General features: G+C 43.3%; 1 protein-coding gene across 1 annotated transcript; it reads right to left on the bottom strand.

Annotated features, from left to right (window-relative positions):
- Positions 1-7,952: 7,952 nt before the first annotated feature.
- On the bottom strand, positions 7,953-17,431 carry LOC108938273 (microtubule-associated protein 6 homolog). Its single transcript, XM_018758741.2, has 3 exons — positions 16,302-17,431; positions 11,196-11,412; positions 7,953-10,818 (listed from the first exon to the last, which is right to left on the bottom strand). Exons 1-3 carry the CDS (start codon positions 16,955-16,957, stop codon positions 10,600-10,602), a joined length of 1,092 nt encoding a protein of 363 aa, XP_018614257.1. The 5' UTR covers positions 16,958-17,431; the 3' UTR covers positions 7,953-10,599.
- Between the last annotated feature and the right edge of the window lie 2,701 nt (positions 17,432-20,132).

The raw sequence follows: 20,132 nt of genomic DNA, 5'->3' as shown, positions 1-20,132 counted from the left end.
TTGAAATTATCAATTTATAATGTATTATTTACACATGACTGCAAAGCCCCATTTTCAGCAGCATTGAAAATGTTCATTGCAGTGTCCTAATGGTCCAAGTGGTAGAGAAACCGTTGTAATTCTGTTAGCACAGCCAAAATCCACTACTCTGTTCAGTAAAACAAATAAATTGTCTTTTGTTGATGGTTCCGACACTCCTGAAGTTAATTTCTGGATTTAAAAAAATGGCTAAAACAAAGCAGCTTCCTCAAGAAACATGTCAGTCTATTACCATTTTTCAATACCGAGGTTATTTAATGTGTCCGATTGGAATGAAACTGAAGGTTTCATACAAAGGTGGCCAATACTGTCTTAAGAGAAGAGGACAAACTGGATCAAACCAGGATAGAAAAAGAAGCGGAAAGCCCAGATACACAACGGCACAAGAGGATAATTACATCAGAGTCTGTAGTTTCAGAAACAAACACTTTACAGCTGCTCATTTGGCTGCTGCCTTAAATAGTACACACCAAACGCCATGCTGAATACCGAATACACGGTGAGAGCTGAAATCACAAGTTTGCTCCCTGGAGTAACCTATGGAACTGGAATTAACTTTTTTGTGGAGAAAATAAAGTAGTAAGATCTGTTACCACCAGTAAATTTACCAGTAAATTTCCAAATAATAAAAAAAAAATTTGGATATAATCTTAATATTTACCAGACCCATGTATGTACGACACTCTACTGTAAAACACCAATATGGAGGGCAAATGCAATTTTTGACTTTGATGTAGCCACAGCTTTCAGTGTCAATTTTACCGCAACCAGCAAATGGAACAGTGTACTTAATGCCCTCCAGAGCAGAGGCACGTTTCTGATTTCTTATCTGTAAAAATTTAATTAATAGCTAACATACTATATGAGTCATTCTGTCGAAAATTCCCAACTGAGTGCAAGATATGTAAGAAAACATACACTGACCTGTGCCACATACAATGTGTTTGACTGAGCATTTTTGTCTGCTTCAATTCAGAGGTTAATGTTCATAGTCAGGGAGATTCTGTATCTCATCATCAATTTCATATGTTTCTACTGTTCAAGACAAGGACCTCCACGTTCATATGTATGCAAGAGTGGATTTCGAGATCAAAACCCAGGACACCCTGGCTTAGGCGGTAAAAGAAAGAATAAAAGAAATAAGAAAGATGTGCTTAAATTTACTTTCTCTCCATTAATAAATGTGTTAAATATTTTCATGTTCATATTGCACATAGAGTGGTGACAGATGATACATTTTTCTCTGGGAGAACATACTGTGTTCAGGGATCCTACATTATCTGTACTCCCCACTATTTCAGGTAAAACACCTGAAATACACAGTTTAATGTAAAGCTCAGAACAGTGGTATCAGATGTACATTTTTCACATTTTGTTACCTCAATTACTGTAAGATTTGAAGTAACCAACACACTTTCAACCCATTATAACACTTACCGGAAAAGTAATTACTGCATGTATTTTTATGTCTTCATTCCTTAGAGTGTCTCAGTCAGGAGAAGACTTTTTGGCAGAAATAAGTGTTGTGTGTCGCTTTCGACACATCAGACAGCTTCACAGTGCTATGGTGCTGTTCATTTTTACTGACAGTATAGCTTTGTCTCTTTAAGTTGACTGAGGACTGTCTTTGCACTGTAATTTTGGATGCCCCAAAGTCTAGGTCTTAACTGGTCCACTCAAGGAAATTCCCTTTGTCCTTTGTAACCTGCTCAATTGGTGCTTTGTTTTTGTTTTTAAGGTTGTCATTTGGGGGGGTGCAGTGGTGCAGCGGGTTGGACCGGGTCCTGCTTTCTGGTGGGCCTGGGGTTTGAGTCCTGCTTGGGGTGCCTTGTGATGGACTGCATCCTGTCCTGGGTGTGTCCCCTCCTGGGTGTGTCCCCTCCCCCTCTAGCCTTCTGCCCTGTGTTGCTGGGTTAAGCTCCAGCTCCCGTGACCCTGTATGGGACAAGTGGTTAAGACAGTGTGTGTGTCTGTGTGTGTCTGTGTGAGTGTTGTCATTTGGGAGAGTGCGGTGGTGCAGTGGGTTTGACTGGATACTGCTCTCCGGTGGGTCTGGGATTTGAGTCCTGCTTGGGGCACCTTGTGATGGACTGGCATCCTGTCCTGGGTGTGTCCACTCCTCCTCCAGCCCTATGCCCTGTGTTGCTGGGTTAGGCTCCAGTTTGCCACAACCCTATACAGGACAAGTGGTTTCAGACAATGTGTGTGGGGGTTGTCATTTGGAAAGTATATTTTCTCAGTCCCACACTTTTGGCAGAACGTATCAGTTTTTTCATATGTACTTCGAGCTATGCGATCCTTCCCACAATACCCTTGTGCGTGCTTTTACAAAACGCCTAATTTTAATTCTAACAGCAGCAGTTTTCCAAGGGATACTTACATTTTCTGAGAATTTCCCCTATTTCTGTATCTTTAACTTCATTTCATGCAAGAAAAAACTTTGTCTTCATCCAGGACTGTTAAGTGAATCGAGCATACATTGAACAAAAAAATGAAGGGTCTTTTTTGTAGTTAATGTAATATTACTATTAATTAAATTTGCATTATCGTATTTAAATTACACATGGAATGAGTACCCCAGCGTGTCCCACTTCCTAATCTCTGTTATTGCAGAATTTATATACCTTACTCTACATGCTGTCATGGTCGGGTCTGAGGGAAGCGGCGGACCCAAGTGCAGAGCGGTAATCGTGGTGGTGTCTTCGGGGAAATCCAAGAGAGGAGGTCAGAGGACGGGCAAAGGGTCTTCGAGGTGCGAACGTTGTAACAGGGAGGATCCAAAAAGCGAGGTCAGTACAAAGGCAAGAGGTCGATGATCAGAAAGAGGCAGTAGATCGGGGGAACAAGGGACGGGTTCGGGGAAGGCGTTCGGGAACAGGAAATGGCTAGAGAAGGTCGCTAACGAGGAGGCGGATCAAGGTTCCGCATCAGCTGGTGGTCTGACGCAGCCTTTCATGCTGTAGTCTGCGTTGCGTCCCAGGTGTTCCGTGTTGGCCCGGAGGTGTGGGCGTGGCACACACACACACACACACACACAAACACACACACACACACAAAAACAACTTATATACTGTATTCATTTTATTATCTCCCTCTATAGTCTTCTCATACTTTTATGTACCAGCATTCAACAGCTACAGTTTACAGCAGACTCACCTCAGTAACACTCTTCATCCATCTTTCATATCTGTCTGAACAATGGGCATGTAAATGTAGTGGATGTCCATGTACTTAACAAAAGACATTACATGAACCCAGTCTACAGTATCCATCCATCCATCCATCCATCCATCCATCCATCCATCCATCCATTTTCTATCCTGCTTGTCCTAGTAGGGTTGCAGTGGCAGTAGGGAGAGCAGAGAGGCCCAGACGTCCATGTCCCTCACAACTTCCTCCAGCTCAACCCGGGGGGATCCCCAGCCGCCCCCAGGCCAACTGTGAGATATAATCCCTCCAGCGGGGCCTCGTCCCAGTTGGCCGTGCCTGGTATACCTCCAAAGGGAGGCGCCCGGGGAACATCCTTGTCAGATGCCCGAACCACCTCAACTGGCTCCTCTCAATGTGGAGGAGTAGCGGATCTACTCTGAGTTCCTCCCGGATGTCCGAACTCCTCACCGTCACGGAGAGAGAGTCCCAACACCCTGCGGAGAAAACTCATTTCGGCCGCTTGTATCCATGATCTTATTCTTTCGGTCATCATCCAGAGTTGATGACCATAGGTGAGGGTAGGGACGTAGATTGACCGGTAAATGGAGAGCTTCGCCTTATGGCTCAGCTCCTCCTTCACCACCACAGTCCGGTGCAGCGACCGCATTACTGCTACCGCTGCTCCTAGTCTGCAGCCAATCTCACGCACCCTTCTCCCCTCACTTGTGAACAAAACCCCAAGATACTTAAACTCTTCCATCTGGGGCAAATTCTCTCCCCTTACCTCATTTATTCATTCATTCATTTCATCTCTGTAGTGACAGACATGTTCAAGTCTACAGTAACCTTAAAATCCTGGCAGGTCAGTGCAGCTCTATATAACCAAAAAGTTATGAACGGACCTTTTTTCAATCAGTTTTGACTTCGCTGTAAGTGAAAGAATCTCGTCACACCCCCAGCAGTCAAGCAGAGGAGCAAAATGCTACTCGTGGGAATGTTGCGTCTTCCCAGAGTACACTTATGCTGTACATGTACGTATATCAGTGATATTTTCCTAGACTTCCGACAGGGCTACGCTCAGTGGGCTTAAACTGCTATTTGAATGCTACTGGAACTTATACAATATAAACACTTTACAGTACTTAACATTGTAATCATTTAAAATTCCCTGTAAACATCAATGCTGTACTTTTAATCTACATTAAATAAATTCATTAAATCTCCAAAGTGTTATGATCATGAGCTAGGTTGTCTCCTGTGAACTGTACTCGTGTGTTTCTTCAGGTTGTTAGCAGGCTGACGACACATTTGACCTGACAGCTGGCTTCAGCAAGTCAGGGTTAGTGTTGTGGTTAGATTCCTATGCGGACTGAGGGGGAAAATGTACTGAAGAAAAACCAACTACTGTCAGCTCTGTCGCTTGCCAAGGTGAGATGCAGAGAACAGCTTTGATTCACTGCCATCCTACTGATCTCTATACATACGAAGCACGTTTCTTCTTTTTGCTTTTGGTAATCCGAGTTGCTTGATTTATTTTCACTGCATTATTTCTTTCTCTGCCATTTCAGCACTTGCACCTGGCACCTTACACAGATACAGCTCATTCTGCAGCTGGCCACATTAACTTTTTGGGTTTGGTCATCCACAGGATACATACATTTTACATATTACCTGTCCAGTCCAATTATGGAACATATCAGGAAAACAAGCATAAGTAAATGTCTAGATATAAAATATCCTAAACTGTCAGCAAAGCAGGTAACTGGAGTAAAAGCTGTGCACTCTGACCTTGCGGTCTATCTCAGCTACTGCAACTGGCTCATCTTCTGCCAGCTCACCTGGTATTGTCTTCTTTTGTCTAATACACACGTCAGGTAGAGCACTTTGCACCTTCACCTCACAGCATCCTTCTCTTGGCTCTTCTCATTATCCCACACTACAAATTTACCTTAGCAACAGATTTTTTAGGAATGAATTATACATGTTATGTGAGGAAAGCCTGTATTAATTAATAAGGATACTTTTAACTGTGGTAAACCACTTATGTGAACTTATGAATGTATAATGTGCTTTATAGACACACTCCACTTCCATTGCATAATAGAACTTTTATATACTGTATTTCTTATTGCCTTGTCTGCTTCTGATGAACTACCGTGTTTTAATTCTATGTACATCCCACTTTCAGTCCTCAGTACACTGTGAAAGGTCAGATGAGCATGGAAATGAATACAAGGTAGGTTTTATGCCCAGAGGAAGACTGCATTTATCATTGAAGCAGTCTGCTTTAAGACATTGTTAATTCATGTTCATTCATGATCTGTGATTAATTTTCTGATAGTGGAGGGGGACTTGGTGTCAGGATGCCCCCCCATCCTCCCCAGGATAGACTCAAGAGGGGAAAATGGCCTCTTGTTCATAAGTACAGGCAGCCCCCAGATTATGAACGAGTTCCGTTCCTAAATCTGTCTTTTAGTTGGATTTGTACCTAAGTCAGAACAGTTATGGTTCGTGTCTAACGTCAGTGAGTCAAATGTTTGTTTTAGTAAATAGTGCACCTTTCTATGCAGAAAAAGCATTAAAGAAACTCTTCCAAATACACTAAAAACATCTTTAATATAACAATACAGTAATAATAATAATAACAATAAGAATATTAAATGTAACTACAGTATTCATAATAGAGACATAGAAAGAGATAATAATAAATGTTACTACAGTATTTAAAACCGAGAGAGAGGAGGAGGAGGAGGAGAGAGAGAGAATGCGTGTGTGTTTGTTTGTAGGTATAAAAAACATTGAAGAAGCATTAATTTTCTCTTTTCCAATGTTCGTTGCCATTTAACCTTTTTCCGATCACTTTATCATTTCCCTTTAGTTTAAATTGTGATCGTTTTCCTTTTCTTTTTTTTTGCACAAGTAAGTGCACAAAACTCTGGAAAGACTAATCCTGATCACCTTCCTACAGATTTTTTCTTATTATTTTTAAAAGGTACACAAACATTTACATATAAGACAGGAATAGCAGCTGTATAAAGGCTTATCTGGGGATGATCATAAAGTTACGGTGCATGAACATTTACACCATACATGAGCTGGAGAGATCATGGGCGAAGTGAGTCTGGAAAAGGTGAGTTTTCAGACCCTTCTTGAATCTAGACAGAGTTTCAGCAGTCCTGAGTGAGAGGGGGAGGTCATTCTACCGCAATGGAGCCAGAACCAAGAACCTCAATGCTTTACCTTTTGTGCGCGGGACCACCAAGCAGGCAGAAGTAGATGAGCGAAGGGGTCTGGCTGGGATGTAGTGGTTGATCAAGTCTTGTAAATAGCTAGGAGCAGTTCAAGTTTCAAGTTTATTGTCATAGGTACAAGTACGTGTACAAGTATCATGAAATTCTTCTTGAATGCTTCTCCACAGACTATGGACAAGACAGAGACAATAGAAATATTGCACAAACAAAACAATGACAATGACAGTGAGTAATGCTAATAGCAATGACAATAAATAACGGTAACAGTAATAACAATAATACCAGTAGACAGCTAGAGAACTCAGAACGTGAGAGTGAGAATGTGAATGCTTAAAGTTCTATTGATGCATTTGTAGACAATAACCAGGGTCTTGAATTTGATTCGGGCAGCTATAGGAAGCTGCAGAGGTTTGATGGCAGTAACAGGAAGGCCACACAGGACAGAGTTGCAGTAGTCCAGATGGGAAGTCACCATGGCCTGGACAAGTAGTTGGGCAGAGTCTGTTGTGAGGTATGGATGGATCCTGCGGATATTATGCAGGTTGTATCTGCAGGTCCGGTTTGTGGCGTCAATGTGCTGAAACTTACAATGTGAAGCTTTTCACTATTATTTACCCAACTGCCTTTTTCTGGAGCAATTTAGGAAAAGTATCTTGCTCAAGGGTACAACAGCAAGCGAGATTCAAACCTACAACCTTTGAATTCAAATGCAGCTCTAACCACTACACTATCAGCTTAGAAGCTTTTTTTTTAAATTAACTATATACTTACAGGCAATTGACTGAAAAACATTGTACACTACAGAACAGACATGAAAACTGAACGTCCCCTTCAAAGCTACTTTCAAATTACTATGGAAACAGCATCAAGCCATGTCTCCATTCTGCAATGGATGCCAAGAACAGAAATAATGCCAAAAGGGCAAGTTGGCTTTTAAATCCTAGTCTGTCACGTAATAACTGTTATAAAATTGATATTGAGAACTGAAATGTTGATAGAAAAAGTGTAATAGAAATAAGCAGAAACCACAAGTAATTGCAGACTGCAGCCAGACAAAGGACAGTGACCACCTTCATCCAAGTAAATATAATTTGCCTAAAAATTTCATGGGCAGATTAAATATTAATATCTGCAAAGGCCACTGGTCTCCATCACTGAATTTCTTTGTTTAGAACATTTGGCAAAATTTGCTAGTAGAACAGAGCCGGAAAAGCACACATTGCAGGTTCTCCTAGTATTGTACGTCCAGAGAGTAAAAATCATTCAGATATCCAGTATAAGCGATTACAGTATGTATGAAAAAGCACCTCACAGTTGCAAATGTATTTTGCACCAGATTATACAAATGTGTGAATTTTTATTCAACCAAAATGATCCTTGATCTGTCACCTCCAACATGTTCAATTCAACAAAAGACTATACGCACTCTTTTTTTAAATGCTTTTGCATTTATTAATAATTTCAATAATTAACAGCAAGCAGAGCACAAGCACATCACTTTATTTTAGCAGGACCAAGATTTGTGTCATTTTGTTTTCGTTCTCATGTTCTGGGTCATTCTGTAACGGCAGGCGCGACAGACAGTACCGAGAGTGGGAGCTCAGCGCGTTCCACAGCCAAGAGCCAACTAGCCGAAAGGCTGCAAAATGGACGGGAGGCAGCACTTCTCCTCCAGGGGTTACTGGGGATAGGTCCTGGGCCGCAGCAGGGACTCAGGCATGAGCAAGAAGGGTTACGAAGATGCGATGCATACACAGACGACAGGCAAATATGCATAGCTACACCAGAAATGAGGCACATACAGTATAGTGTTCAGTAACTAGCTCAAATAGCAAGCATTCAAGTGGAAAAACGTGAGGGTCGCCATTATGGTATGTGCACCATGTGGGATCTATAGTGCCCCTGAGCGAGGTCCTGACCCTGAAATGCTTGAGTAAGGTATCTTGTGGTGTATACTGATATAACACGAATACACTTTTGATAAAGCGTCAGCTAGACAATGAAATTAGTTGCTCCTTTGTAATGAACATGAGTGTCAAAATAGTATTATAAAGGAAAAAAAACTAACAGTTCATTATAGCGAAAATACAGTGGTGTTCTTTGTGTTTTGATTACTTTTTTGTTCATCATTTTTACTGGTAATTGGTGATACAATGTTAATAATACAAATAATACCGAGCTTGGTACCATCACAATGTATAGGTAAGGTGGAAGAAGAATAAAAGGAAAAAACATTTTAAGATTGTGGTTCAGTTAAAAAAAGAAAAAAAAAAAGTTGAGACATTATTTTCTAAGGTTGAACCTGTAGCATGCTTTCGCTAGGTCATACATTTCAAAAATGTGGTAATTGACAACCCTGCTGCAAACAGAAGGTTGTTTCCCAAAACGCATTAATTAATTGACAGTATATCATTTTCCATTTGAATTTTCCCATCAGTTCTTACACATGAATTTACTTACACAAGATGCATGTGAGGAAATGTATTCCAATGTGTGGCACAAATTAAAGTGTATCTGTAACTAATACTAAGTGTGACATCCAAAAACACTGCAAAAAATGGTCAAACTAAATGAGTACTGCTTCGTAGGAGTTCTCACACACGTCCTGTGTACAGTATTTACACTATAGGCTTGAATCGATTTGAGTGACATTTAGATCAGGAAAAATACACATATAAATGAAACCTTTCCATATTGTTAAGGTTCTTTTTCACCATGCGGACAATTCAATCTATAAAGCAAATTAAAAATGCACATGGACTTCAGAAAACAATCTATAAGGAAATAACGACAACAAGGGAGTAACTTTTGTCGGCACTCGCTCAATAAAACAGTGCTGGGCAACAGCAGTGGTGTGTACAGTGGAGACTAGGATGGCGGCAGATATATCGGATGCACACACGTAATGAGCACACAAAACCGGACACACTGAATTCCACCGTAAACAGAAATTTGCACAAACATACAACTGCACAAGTGAAGGTTTGCCCCTCACTTTTCCATTACCATTTGTGTTGTGGAATTATTTTGACTTGAGAAAATAAGTTCGGAGAGCCTTTATCGATCGGCTCAGGTCAAAGGGATCAGGAAGACGGGAAATTACATTAGGAAATTACAAGCTCTGTGAATGTTGCCCAGTCACAGTCAAATGGCCACTTCTATTCATCTCACAAAAGTGCTGCGGGTAGCGTAGGACCTAAACATTACGTTTACATTTTTTAAATAATTTGGGCCCACATTTATGTTTTCAGGTTGTTCTAAATAAATGTTGAACGTGAATGAATGCTGAATGCTGTTGAATTATAAACACAAGAGGAAGAACAATCAAGTGACAGCAGTAACATAATACATCTATGTAGCCACATATAAACACTAATATGAATAATAAAAATAATAATAATAATAATAATAATAATAATAATAATAATAATGTATACTTTCTGACATAAAAGGACAGAGTGACAATGACAGTTGGAAAAGACGAGGTGGAAGAGACAACTACGTTCATCTATACAATATCTACAAAGAGAACTGTTACGTGGAGAAGCTGAAAAAGGAGGGAAGCTTCTAACCTTCAGGGAAGGAAACGAAACATAGTGCCTGAGAGTAGAAAAGCTGAATAGCGAGCATGGATCCTAACCGTAACGGCGAATTTGTCACTTTTTCGCAAAACACCTGGAACTGACAACAGCATCTTAATGAAACCCGGCTTCAAATCAGACGATGAGTGTTATCAATAGCAAATACATTTTATATGGAAACGAACCGCTGATAAATGCTACCAGATAATGTGTGCCGGCGCAGACAGGACAGCAAACGCTCTGCTTTTTTTCAGTTCTGCACAAGAGGAGTCATTCTCGGAGAACATCCGCTGGGCATCTGGTCAGCATGTAGCCATGGAAACCTTGTAATAGAGAGAGAGCGAGCGGTGCGGAGCAGTGGGTGGCAGCTTTGGCGTGTGTGCTTGACCCTGGAATTGGGGCCCATGTGGGGCGAGAGGCGGCGAGGCGGTACATCACATCGACATTACTGTGTTATCTAGAGCGAGACAGAGAGACGTGAGAGAAAGCGAGGGACCTAACGAGAGGGCAGAAGGAGCCGGGTTCATTTTGCAGCCTTTGTTTCCACCACAAGGAAAAGAACTAGAAGTGCGTTGATGTTACTCTTTCGCTTCAGCTAGTTTGTTGTTTATCTCTTTAGCCTTCTTCTTCTCGCCCTCCGCCGGGGTGGACTCTGGGTCTTTCTCAGATGCCTTTTTCTTGTTACCGGCCACCGATGACACCTGCTTCTCTTTTGCCTTTTTCACTGGTTTACTATGGCTTGACACTGGTGTTGATGTCTTTTTTGGTTTGGATTTTGGAGTGCTTGGCTTCTCAACCTGAAGAGACACAAGGAAACAGCATTAAAAGCGGAACAAATCTGAACAAAATGTAAATATTGAATTGTGCTTATGGTTTTCTGTCTGAGGGTGTGGATGGATCTAAAACGTTATATTTACACGAAAACCATAAACGTTACGTACGCGGCTTGAACATTTAGGAGCAGGAATACCAGCTTGAACAGGTATTGCACGGGATTTGATTTCACACAAACTTACTCAACGGGCAACATGATGGCAGCAGTGTTTTTTCAACTGGCTTGAGAAGGTACTATACACCTGTAATTCATGGATGTTCTGTGGAAATGGTATGTGCCTCTCATGCTGAGTTAACAAGGCCTGGCTCTGAGGATGTGACAACAAACAAAGGCTCTTACTTTGCTGAGTTCCCTGCCAGGTTCACTGTAGAGGCTTCGTATCCTTCGATGCTCTTGGAGTTTGTTGTCGGCCGATAGGTGCCGGCTCTGCTCGCCCCTGAAGGTGGCGCTATAGCTGGTCTCGAGGCTAGATTTCTCCTCCACCGGGGGGTTGTATTGTGACCTGGCTCGAATGGGCTTCACAGGCTTCACATCCATGTATGCTTTGAATTCATTCCTGAAAAAAGGAATAATGTTGGAAGAATAATGAGGCAAAACAAGAACACATAGCACCTCCACAGAGAGCTTGCAGTGGAGCCCAGGAGAGCCTGGAAACACTGAGTACCTAGAACATACTGAATATACTGTCAGTGTGGTCTCCAGCAGAGTACCAGTTCCGCAGTGTCGAACACAACTAAGGCGTGCCAGCGTGCATCATACCTGGCATCACGACAATCCTGCATTCAGGGACTGTATCGATACACTTCAGAGAGACCCAAGTTGGAGTGCAGTAAAAACATTATATATTTACATGGAATTCAGAATGAAAGCTGTAAGAAGATGATATTTTACAATTATTATTTTAGCACATTCATCTGATAATCTTGGTGAATATCATTTTTCAGAATATCTGCACAAATGCACACGCGCACACGCACACACGCACACACACACACACACACACACACACAGTCTGAACCGCTTGTCCCATATGGGGTCGTGGGGAGCCGGAGCCTAACCCAGCAACACAGGGCGTAAGGCTGGAAGGGGAGGGGACCAGTCTATCGCAAGGCACCTCAAGCGGGCCTTGAACCCCAGACCCACTGGAGAGCAGGACCCAGTCCAACCCACCACATCACCGTGCCCCCTCTGCACAAATGCAGAATACCGTAAATACATACACCTTTATAATGCTCAGACCTGATATCACTTTGACTTCCCATTTTGTTTTCATGTAATGCTTCCAAAACTCATGTTTTAACATAACAGATCCACATTTCACAAAAGCGTTAATATAATTTCATTGAAAAGTGAAATAACTCAAAAGCCTTAAAACTCATCACGGATTAAGAAAAGCATTTATTTATTAGACACTTTTCTCCAAAGCAACTTCCAATGAACTCTGTGTAGTGTTATCAGCCCACACACCATATTCACCAAGGTGACTTACCCTGCTAAATACACTACTTACAATGGGTCACTCGTCCATACATCACTGGAACACACTCTCTCTGCCACTCACACACTATGGGGGAACCTGAACAGCATGCCTTTGAAGTATGGGATAAAACCAGAGTACCCAGAGGGAACACATACAGACATAGGGAGAACATATAAATTCCACACAGACTCAACAGGGATCAAACCCACAACCTCTCATACCACCCAGGGGCCATGAGACAGCAGCACTACTCGCTGTACTACCATGCCATCCCAAGGAAGTCACTAAAAACCTAACTCTAGCTCTCCATTAACTATTTTCTTTGTGACACTAAGTTTTAAGTCACTTTGAAAAAAATTATGCCATCATTCTGTTTTGGCAGTTATAGCTATGCGGAAGTCTGATCCAGATAAAAGTTAGGAATTATGAAAAAGTTGTAAATCTCAGGGTCTCGATCTACTTATTTTTTAATTATGATGCAGTTTATTCTCATTAACTGATAGATAAATTTAGCAACTACTGATGAAACAGTCCTATAAATAACAGCATACATCATCTGGTCACTAAAATTACAAAAAAACTATAAGAAAATGACCTTACTGGTGTTACATTAAATAACATACCATCAAAGCTGACATGCACTCTGCTACAGAACAGAGAGGTAATGTAACCTCATTTTTGCACATTAATAGACAATGCTTTCATGCGTAAATAATTGTAACCTTAACATTGTAAGTCGCTTTGGAGAAAAGCGTCAGCTAAATGAATAAATGTAAAGCTTTCCTCCAAAGTGACTTACAATGTTAAACAAACCACCTTTTCATACAACCGTGTAATTTTGAGTAAGCATGTCACTCTAGGGTATTACAGATGGACAGAGGATTCAAACTTGCAACCTTCAGGATTGAAGGGAACAGCTCTAACTACAACACAACCAACTGCCTCTAAACTTTTGCCTGAAACACTGCTTTCATCTGTTTTACACATTAAAATTTGTGCTCTTAATATCAGACACGTTAAAGGTTAAAGGCTGGTTTATAGTTTTTAAGTTCCTTTCCAGAGACAGCAGTTCCAAACTAAATTGTGTTTACGTTCTTCTCTCACCTTACAAACACATTTGGCACATCTGGCACGGGACGTCGATTGTTCGTGACTTTTCAGTCACTTTTGTCACTGAATGCCAGTGAATAAAAGCTGAATAATACTTAATGTTGCTCCACATTCAACAGGTTATGTTTTGTAAAACCTCACAAAACAAAACTTTATCCAACAGGTTTTAAAGTATTTAACATATTTTAAGTATTTAAAAAAAATTAAACTATTTTTTAAAATTTAACTTCATATACATTCTTTGGATAAATACACGCACTGCAGACAGAGCACGTAGTGTAAAACGATGGACGAGGGCTTAAAACACATATATGACCAAAGCCATCCGAAATCTATCATGACCACCATCATAACAGATGGGACAAAGAGGTCAGTGTCCAACGTTTTTAACTCAGTCCAGCGACAGTCACCAAATGAGTTACTCCTTGCAGTAATACAAACCAAATTAGCTGCAGATGACAGCAGGAAGTTGTCACATGCAACCAAAGGGTATTTAGGTGATGTGGAGCCAATCCCAGAAAAAAGGCTGCGCACATCTGGATGGGGGTGCATTTTGTTATAGAGCACTATGCCCCAAGCATCCCATGGCTAAAACTGAGTCACAGACTCACCTAAAATACACTGATCAGAGCAGGAGGGGCCCAGGAACCACACAAACTCCACAACAGATAGCAAAAAACAAACTGCGCACTCAACCTTTATTATGAACTTTGTTATGGTGCTTGATTTACCTTGGTCAACCACTCCAGACTAATTTTTTAATTACTTTGAACCGCTCCGGAGCTGATATGCAAAGGGAGGCCTCGTTCTCGGCCTGCTCCTCGGGTGCAAACGGGCGCAATAAAACAATGGAACACAACAAAAAGGCCGTGGTGATCGTTCTGCTGGAGTTTCTCATTTCTTCATTTACAAGGTCACATCAGTAACAAACAAAAATGTGTGAGACAGCAGGGAGCAGCTGAAGTTATGTGTTTCCATTACCCAGCGATACTTTTATCATCTGGATATGACTTGAATTATTTTGTTTTCTTACCAAATCCTGTTCCTGGAAAACACAAAAGATAAACAGAGTAAGACTTTATGTAAAAAGTGATAGTGAAATATCGACAGAAGGGCAGGGTGGTACGGGGGGTGTGGTGGCACAGCAGGTTTGGCCTGTGCCTGCTCTCTGGTGGGTCTGGGGTTCAAGTTCTGCTGGGGGTGCTTGCAACAGACTGGTGTCCTGTCCTGGGTGTGTCCCTGCCCCCTCCAGCCTTACACCGTGCTGCTGGGTTAGGCTCCAGTTTGCCGCAACCCTGCTCGGGACAAGCGGTTTCAGACTGTGTGTGTGGGCATGGTGGTGTGACGCATCCTACTTTCATGTTGCACCTCTGAGGTTTGCTGTCTTGTGTTTTCTTCTTACATTACATCTGTTGGCCCGGGTTTCCTCTCAGCACTTTGGGTTCACCACACATTACAAGAATATGCTGTAAAGCTGAGTTGGTGACTCTAAATTGTCCTCAGTGTGTGTGAGTGGATCTGTCCGTGTGGGTGGTCTGCAGTATACCCCGGTGATCTGTTGAAGGTGCACCATGACTTATACCCTGTTCCTTCTGGGATGGGTTCCAAAAAGCAATTACTGAAAATGAATGGATCAGTTATGGATGTGTGACAGAACTTTCACTGACATTAACCAGGCAAAAAGCCTTCCCATGGCGATGTTTTTTTGAAATAATTAGTTTTGAATATTCATACTGCGGGGGTGCGGTGGTGCAGTGGGTTGGGCCGCAGTCCTGCTGTCTGGTGGGTCTGGGGTTCGAGTCCCGCTTGGGGTACCTTGCGACGGACTGGCGTCCCGTCCTGGGTGTGTCCTCTCCCCCTCCGGCCTTACGCCCTGTGTTGCCGGGTAGGCTCCGGTTCCCCGTGGCCCCGTATGGGACAAGCGGTTCTGAAAATGTGTGTGTGTGTGTGTGTATTCATACTGCTTCTCACCTTGCATTTAGTTACAATGCAAGTCATGTTATACCAAACAAGTCACGTTACCCCACTGCTGGTATGGTTATACTTTCAGTTTAGTGGACAAGGACAATTTAGAGATTTTCCATAGTGAAATCTGATATAAGGATGGGATCATTTAAAAAGATCAGGTATTGACAACCAGTCGTAGAAATGAAAATGACATTAAATGCAACCACATCCTCACTAGAGAGGGAGAAAACACCTGCTAGTAGGACAGCTGGGAATGTAATGGTTGGAGCTACTGGCCTTGGACCCAAAGGCTGCAGGTTCAATCCTTACCTCTGACTGCAGTACTCTTGAGCAAGGTATTTACCCTCAATTGCTCCAGTAAAATGACCCAGCTGTATAAATGGGTTAATAATTGTAACCTTAACATTGTAAGTTGCTTGGAGAAAAGTGTCAGCTAAATGAATAAACGTAATGGAAGAAAACATGGGAAAGCTGTAGACTGAAAAATCAGGATGGGACGCACATACGGTAGATTCCTTTAAATTGTGTTGCTGGATTAGATGTTTAAGGGCATCGCTGCCAGTCAGGAAACCCAACAGATGGATGTCGGATCAAATCAAGGCAGAACTCTCATCGGCCGCACTAATGGTAAGACTGAGCTTGTCATGCTTTACAAATTGCGCAGAGACTGGGTTCTTTCGGAAAGATGGCACCGCTTGGAATAGCTGGAGGGAAAGAAGAAGAGGACCACCAGCAACCGGGAGGATGGACTCGATCGCAGTGATTGTGGACACACCGCTTTCAAGGAGGAGGACCCAAGAACATTCTGGAGGCACTCTGTCTGTGTGATCACCTGCGGTCTTCGCTGACTTGAGAATGCGAGAAGGATGCTGAGGAGGCCTGCCTACCTGTAGGAGCTGCCGGTGCCGAGCTCCTCCTTGATCTGCCTGTTGAGCGCATCCACTGCCGCCCTTCCTCTGCCCTCCACAGCAGCATCCGCCCTGCCGCTCAGCCTCTCCGCCGCCCTCTCCTTCTTCTCCTGCTTCCTCGCCTGCTGCTTCATCTCCTTCTCCTGCACCTTGTCGGCAGTCTCGCTCTTCTCCAGCCCGCTCTCATCTTCTGCGGGGGGGGCGCGCCAGGACCGGGCGCTCAGGCTCGGCTTCGGGATCCACGGGTGGTCCCGTTTCTTGGGGATCGGCCACGGCTTGAAGTCCTTCTGGTACTGCGTCTCGTTGTTGAACGGGATCTCCGAAGGCTGGTACTCGTTCTTGGGTTTGCAGCTTCGCTCCGGCCGCACCTTCCACGCCCTGAAGTCCTGGCGCATCACGGAGGCGGTGGAGCCCTCGGCGCCCGCGGCCCTGGAGACGCCCTGGGTGGGCTGCGTTTCTATGGCGACACGGCCCTGGGGGGGCGCCTGCTTGGAGCGCGGCTGCACATGGAAGTGCGGCTCGTCCGTCGCGTCCGAGTACTTGGTGAAGACGAGCGGCACGGCGATGTCCGCTTTGTCCAGCTCAGTCCAGAAGCGGTTAATGCAGCAAGCCCTGGTGATGCAGGGCCACGCCATGGCGGCCGAGAAGCAGAAGCGCCTGCCCTGCAGTGAGTAGCCGGTCTGCGACGCGGATAACGCGGAAACCGCGGATAGAGCGCACGGGTGCGAAGCGCGTGCGAACTGCGAACACACTCGGGTGAATCGTTTCAGCCGCGGAATCAGAGCTTTGCTCAGACAAAGCGGCCCTCAGAAATACCTGCCCTTGAGGGCGAGGGGGTGGGAGGGGGGGCTTGGTGGAGGGAGGAGCGCGTGCGAACGAGCGGCCGCCCGCGCGGAGACTCAAAGTGGCGACGCGGAGTAACGTCGCGCAAGAATTGGCGGCCGGCGAAGTTTCTTCGCGCTGCTTTAAAAGAAGTGAAGGACAGACGATCCGCAGCCCGACCGCACCCGGACGGAGAAGATGCCCCGCATCCGAGCACCACCACCTGCCTCCGCCTGCATCAGCACCTCGGGAGCGCCGAGGGCGGGACGCGCAGTCATTAACTCTTCCCTGCCGGGCGCGGACCAAAAAAAGGCCAATCCCAACGTGAACACCAAAGTACAGTTCCATTTACACTCAGATATCTGATATGTGACTGAGAATCACGCGTGTCCTCGACCTCGTAGGAGAAGCAAACGAAAAAAATCCTCCGCGATCGTTTCTCTCTATACTATATAATTATATGGTCGCTGCCGTCTGAGTTTGTTTGTCCGCGAGCGACCGGCGTCAAGCTCACAGTTACTCGTCCCGTAAGTTATTTTTACTGTCTGAACCGAGGGCGAGCGCCTAGCTCAAGGGTACAACCCCAGGAAGAGGGATTCGAATCCGTGGCCTTCGGATTAGACAGTTGTCGCAAACACCGCAGTACGTGCGCGCCCGGTACACTCCCCTCCGTTTCGGTGTGAACGCGGTGTATCGGCGGGGCTCCCTGTGTCCTCTCTGTGTTTGTTCTCCTTTCCTCCCCACGTGCAAATGGGTTTGGATGTCTTGCTTTTCAAGAGATGTAATATGTATTTTTTTTTTAATAAAAAAGGTTTCTTCAAAAAGGACAAATATGAGCAGTATCTCCTTGAAGACCTGTGGTGTTTAATGGTTTTCTAATCTCTTCAGATTTTTGCAAGTTGTGTACAAGTTTCTTACCCTAAAAAATTTAACTAGAAATGGGGAGAGACACTTGTATTTATCTGACACTTTCCTCCAAAGCCACTAATGTGCAGGGGCACAGCAGGTTCAGCCAGGGCCTCCTGTGTGGCAGGTCTGGGGTTTGAGTCCTGCTTGAGGTGTCTTACATCCCATCCAGGGTGGATCCCTTCCCCCCCTCTTTACACCTTGTGTTGCTGGCTTAGGCTTTGGCTCTCCACAACCCCACTTGGGACAAGCAGCTGTAGACATTGCATGTGTGTTTACCTTACTCAAGGGTCCTAGAGCTGGAAGTGAAACTCAAACCTGCAACCTTTTGGTCCAAAGGCATTAGCTCTAACTTCTGTACTACCACCTGGGCATACAGACTGTCCAAAAACTGGATCCTGATGGCTCAGTGTCCACAACTGAAATGTAAAAATCTTCAAGATCTTGAGGGTAAAACAAAAGTCTTTGCACTATAATTTATAATACTAGTAAGCAGCCTTTCCATACAATCTTGGTGAAATGCAGTTTTAAAGGTATTTTGTTGATTTTTTAAATATATATTTAAAAAAACAGCCCATTTCTACTACATTTGTATAAAGAAACTGTAACACATGCAGAAATGCACATATTTCTCCTGTCTGCTACAGTATTTGCATGTGTGGACCCGTTAAATGTACATATTTAGTGATTCATACAAGAGAGGAGATTCCTGGTGACTTGTCCCATATACAAAGCCATTTCTGATATGCAATCTTTCAAGATCAAAGAAAGTTTAGGATCCTATTCCTGACAATGGTTTCCTTATTATAAAAAGAAACTTTCCCAGAAATGTATATTTCAGACAGTGTGTGTGTGTGTGTGTGTGTGTGTGTGTGTGTGTGAGAGAGAGAGAGAGAGAGAGAGAGAGAGAAGGGTGTTGAATGGCTTTGAAAGAATTAAGTTCTTGTGGGTCTGATATTGCCTTGAAATGTATTAACTGCCCTGTCCTGGGTGTGTCCCCTCCCCCTCTGGCCTTACACCCTGTGTTGCCAGGTAGGCTCTGGTTCCCCGCGACCCCGTGTGGGACAAGCGGTTCAGAAAGTGTGTGTGTGTGTGTGTGTATATTAACTGCAAAAAAACAGTTACCTATAATTATACATATGCAAGGATTCATAGCGGAACTACTTCGATTGGAAAAAAATTATGTATCGACAATAAACCATCTTAATTTCCTTCTTTTATGATTAAAAAAAATGTAGAAGTGGACTGTTTTTGTTCATTTTTAGTTTATGTCACAGTTGTCACCAGTTACATTACATTCTTGAGTCAGATGTATTTAATGCGTACCCAATAATAGAGAATACATTTTGCCATATGTAGGCTAATATCACACACATTTTCAGAACCGCTTGTCCAAAACACAGTCACGGGGAACCAGAGCCTACCCGGCAACACGGGGCGTAAGGCCAGAGGGGGAGGGGACACACCCAGGACAGGACCCCAGTCCGTCGCAAGGCACCCCAAGCGGGACTCGAACCCCAGACCCACCGGACAGCAGGACTGTGGTCCAACCCACTGTGCCGCCACACCCCCAGACTAATATCATTTGGTTATTTTTCTATGACATATTATACAAGTCAGTTCTTTTTATAGGGACTCCACTAATTGTCTGAAGGGTATAATAAGGTAAAGTACATGTGTACTGAAAATTGTAGGTACCGCGCACAGTGATAGTTTTAAAAACACGGTTGTGCAACATACTTTTTTTATTATTACACTGTTTACAAATACAGAACCAAAAGAAAAACTAGACAAAAAACACAAATAGGACAAAAACAGAACAAGTCCCAGGGGATCAGAAACATAACACTATACTGTAACTGGAGGTCAAGGCATTATTGATATACTGTTTTGAAATCATGACGAAATACAGCAGGGAGATTTCTAACTACTAAACTGACCTTTAAGAAGATTAAATTAAAATTATAAGTAAAAGATTAAGACTAATCAAATAACATGATCTTTCTTCCTATCGGTATAATAGAAGTCATGAAGCACATCTTTAATCTTTCAGCTTTTAGTGTATAACATTTATGAATGAGT

This window comes from Scleropages formosus, chromosome 10 (assembly GCF_900964775.1).
Source record: "Scleropages formosus chromosome 10, fSclFor1.1, whole genome shotgun sequence".
Lineage (NCBI taxonomy): Eukaryota > Metazoa > Chordata > Actinopteri > Osteoglossiformes > Osteoglossidae > Scleropages > Scleropages formosus.
This window is presented reverse-complemented; position numbering and strand designations above follow the sequence as displayed.